This window comes from Saprolegnia diclina (assembly GCF_000281045.1).
Source record: "Saprolegnia diclina VS20 unplaced genomic scaffold supercont1.202, whole genome shotgun sequence".
NCBI lineage: Eukaryota > Oomycota > Saprolegniomycetes > Saprolegniales > Saprolegniaceae > Saprolegnia > Saprolegnia diclina.
The window spans coordinates 16,337-19,690 of NW_008246269.1; the positions used below are offsets into that span (position 1 = coordinate 16,337).

Genomic DNA, 3,354 nt, shown 5'->3' on the forward strand with positions numbered 1-3,354 from the left:
GTGCCGTGGGTCGGGACGCTAGAGCCGTTGGTGTAGTTGCCATATCCTGGGGTGTCGCAGTGGATATACTCGGTGGGCGGTTTGGGCTCACGGCGCTTGCGCCGAAGGACAAAGAAGGCGATCACAGCGATGACGACGACGACGCCGACAGCGATGCCAACAATAAGCCCCGTGCCTACACCACATGGTTAGTAGTGGTGGTCGCAAGGACGACGTACTGCTGCCACCCGGCGTCGGTGGCTCTGTCGTTGTCGCATTGCCTAGTCGTCGAGAATGAGACTCCAGTCGCTACGACAGAGCGCGTCATAGTACCTGACCCGCCCGTGACGCACGCCGTGACAGAGACCTTGGACGTGCTTTCCCAAAGCTTCTGGATGGACCCGCCGGCCGCCGTGCACGCAGCAGCGTTGGACGCCACGGGGTAGTTGATGGTGTAGCCCGCCGGCGTGTCGGTCTCGTCGTCGCCGTTCCACGGCTGGAGCTTGTTGAGGGCCGTGTACGAGGTCGCATCGAGGTAGATATCGGAGAGCTTGGAGCAGTTGAGCATTTTTCTATTATTCAACTCAGCACGCGTAGCCACAGAGCGATAGCGTACACAAAAGCGATGTCGGAGAACTGGACAGCACTGATCTTGGTCAAATCTTCGTTGTTGGACATGTACCTGCATCAAAAATTGAGAAATGGTTTTGAGAAGCGAGTGGAGACCTACAGGTATTTCACACTGCGCAAGTCGGCGTTGACAAGGGTCTTGAAATTGTTGGCTGCAATGTTCCTACAAGAGAAGGAGCAGTGGGAAACGCGAATTTTGCACATCAAATCGTACAAAAACACGAGCTTCTTGGGCAAGTAGACCAGGTCCGTGAGGTAGTTGCTCTGGATCGCACTAGTCGCAAGCATCAGACACCGCAACGAGCTCGATCGAATCTCATACAGCTGCGTGAGCGTCGTTGGAAGGTACTGCGGAATATTGTTCATCGCATTGTTGCTGAGCACGCTAGAGGAGAAGCGCATGAGCTGCCTGTGCACTCGACGCAAGACGTACACGAGGTCGAGGTTGGTCGGCCACACAACGCCGACGTTGGGAAAGTTGACGGGGCTGTTGAGAACCATCCTAGTTCTGTATAAGCATCGGGGTGTGTACGTGCCACGTACAAGGTCTTGACCGAGCTCCACTGCGTCAGCGCCGTGTTGGCCAGGTCGATCTTGGTCACATTGTCAAAGGTCCTAGCGTCGACGGGTGGTGAGCACACACACGACCGCGATCGCGAGCGGACAAGGTGGTCACGGTGTTGGGCAAGCTCATGCGTGCGATCGTGAGCGACGGCGTGTCCTTCAGCGTCCTACGCAGCGTCGTCAGGACGCGTGCATATAGCTCGCACGTACAGGTTTGTGTACGTGTAGTCGGCCAAGTTGCCGACGCCCATCCAGCCCGAGAAGGACGAGATCGCCGGGTACGTCTTGGTCGCGGTGCGATCGCACGTGTTGGTGGTTGCGCACGTCGTGAGCGACGACGAGCAGTTGCCGTCAGCGACGATGATCCACCCGCTAGGGTAGTCCTTGTACGGGCAGACCGCTGCCTGGACGCCGACGACGGCGACGGCGGCGAGGAGCTTGGCGGCGAGCATGCTTCTTGGCGAGTGCGGAAGAGGATCAGCTGCTTCGTTACTGCCCACTGGACGCACAATCGAATGCAATTTCCACCCGTGAAAAATACAAAAACACGCACGTGAGGGCTTTTTCATTCCGTTTTTGTATGTCATCATGTGTGAAACTCTGGAGCCAATGGCATATGCCAAACGTGGCAGCGTCTCGGCTCGCCATACGACGCTGGTTCAAAGATTTCGAGGGACGACGACCACGCCTGTCTGTGAATCAATTCTGAATTCCTTGGACAGTTTGACAGTTGCAGCGTTCATGCAGAGAACACACAGCTCTCGTGACGAGCGCCTTGGTGGCACATTGGCGGAACCTTGGGAATCGACCAAAGCTCGACTAAAACCAGTCATGGCTTCTAGGGTGTAGGGTGGGGTGTCCCATACGACACTGCAAGCCTCGTCTGTTATTAGCAGCCGGTCAAGCGTGGAACGTTGCCAAGCTGTCGTACGCGGTTGTGCTGTCACCAAACACACACAATTATGTTTCTGCTCGTCCATGCCATGTCGTCGAGGTCGCCCAACCAGCTCCCATTCAGCTCCAGCGATCGATGCCAAGCCCTCCTGTGCTAGTCGAGTGACGTGGAATCCAGTGGTGGAGGCTCGGTTGCGACGACACGCACGCTGTGTAAATCCCGTTGTTTTTTCCGGCCAATCAGGTCCATCCGACACGGCAAAGCACACTTTTTTCAAAAACATTTACTACCAAATGTATCAAGTTGAGGAGTGGCCGGCGCGCGTTTTGCATGGAAGCGCTCGTGCTTGCACGGCGGCGCGGGCTCGCCGTTCTTGAGCGCGATCGCCCAGCTCAGCGCCGGTGCAATCGACGCCTGGTTGTCGCCCACCGCATACGCCATGTGACCCGCAAACATGAGCGCCTTGTGCTCAATGCCGTTGTCGTTGATCGTCACGTCGACAGTAAGGTACCCCGGTGGGATGTCCTCCATGTCTACGAGCGGGTAGTCGTACGGGACGCGGACCTCGACGTAGTCCGAGGCTTTGTTTCCGTCATATTCGGCATCGGGTTTGAGCTCCCAGCGCATCTCGGACATGTGGTCGCCTTGCCACTCGCCCTTGTCGTTGAAGACACAAAAGACACTGATCCAGCCGTTGAGGTAGCTCGGGCCCGACCCGCCGCCTTCCTGGTTGCAGATGCGGTCCCAAAACTTCACGTCCGGTTGGCCCTTGGCTTCCACAAACTGGTCGAGGATTGGTGCCAGCATCGACGTCCACTGCGTCATGTGCTCGCCATAAACTGAGAGCTTGTCGAGGCGACGGCGAATGTCGAGCCAGTCGTCGACGGTACCGAGGAGCGTCACCTGCGGAATGCCGCAGCGGAGGCACATCTTGTACGAGAAGTACGTTTTCATCGTAGTCATGAGCACGACGCTGCCGACAATGATGTCATTGTCGGTCGTTGTCGAGAAGGACGGGAGCACCCACTGCTTGAGGCTAGGGTCCACAAGGTGCTCGTCCATCTTGTCGACGAATTGCTTGGCGAGTGGGCCAAAGTCGGCAGTGTGTAGCGTCCCGCTAGCGTACACCACCAGTGCTTTTTCACCGCCGTGCTTGACGAGCGACGACCGGAGCTCCTCGGCGTGGCCGTCCACGTACGTCCCAAACTGGATGAGAATCGCGAGCCAAATGTCATCGGGTCGAAGCACAAGGTCGACGTGGTGGTTGTACGCTTGAATGACGCCGC

General features: G+C 57.3%; 2 protein-coding genes across 2 annotated transcripts; both read right to left on the bottom strand.

Annotated features, from left to right (window-relative positions):
* Positions 1 to 175: 175 nt before the first annotated feature.
* On the bottom strand, positions 176 to 1,625 carry SDRG_17139 (hypothetical protein; the record flags this gene model as incomplete). Its single annotated transcript, XM_008623374.1, has 9 exons — positions 176 to 551; positions 596 to 661; positions 710 to 772; positions 824 to 883; positions 932 to 994; positions 1,043 to 1,111; positions 1,153 to 1,224; positions 1,275 to 1,340; positions 1,384 to 1,625. 9 exons carry the CDS (start codon positions 1,623 to 1,625, stop codon positions 176 to 178), a joined length of 1,077 nt encoding a protein of 358 aa, XP_008621596.1.
* A 716-nt stretch (positions 1,626 to 2,341) lies between these two features.
* SDRG_17140 (hypothetical protein) lies at positions 2,342 to 3,130 on the bottom strand (the record flags this gene model as incomplete). The annotated part of the gene is made up of 1 exon (XM_008623375.1): positions 2,342 to 3,130. One exon carries the CDS (start codon positions 3,128 to 3,130, stop codon positions 2,342 to 2,344), a length of 789 nt encoding a protein of 262 aa, XP_008621597.1.
* Between the last annotated feature and the right edge of the window lie 224 nt (positions 3,131 to 3,354).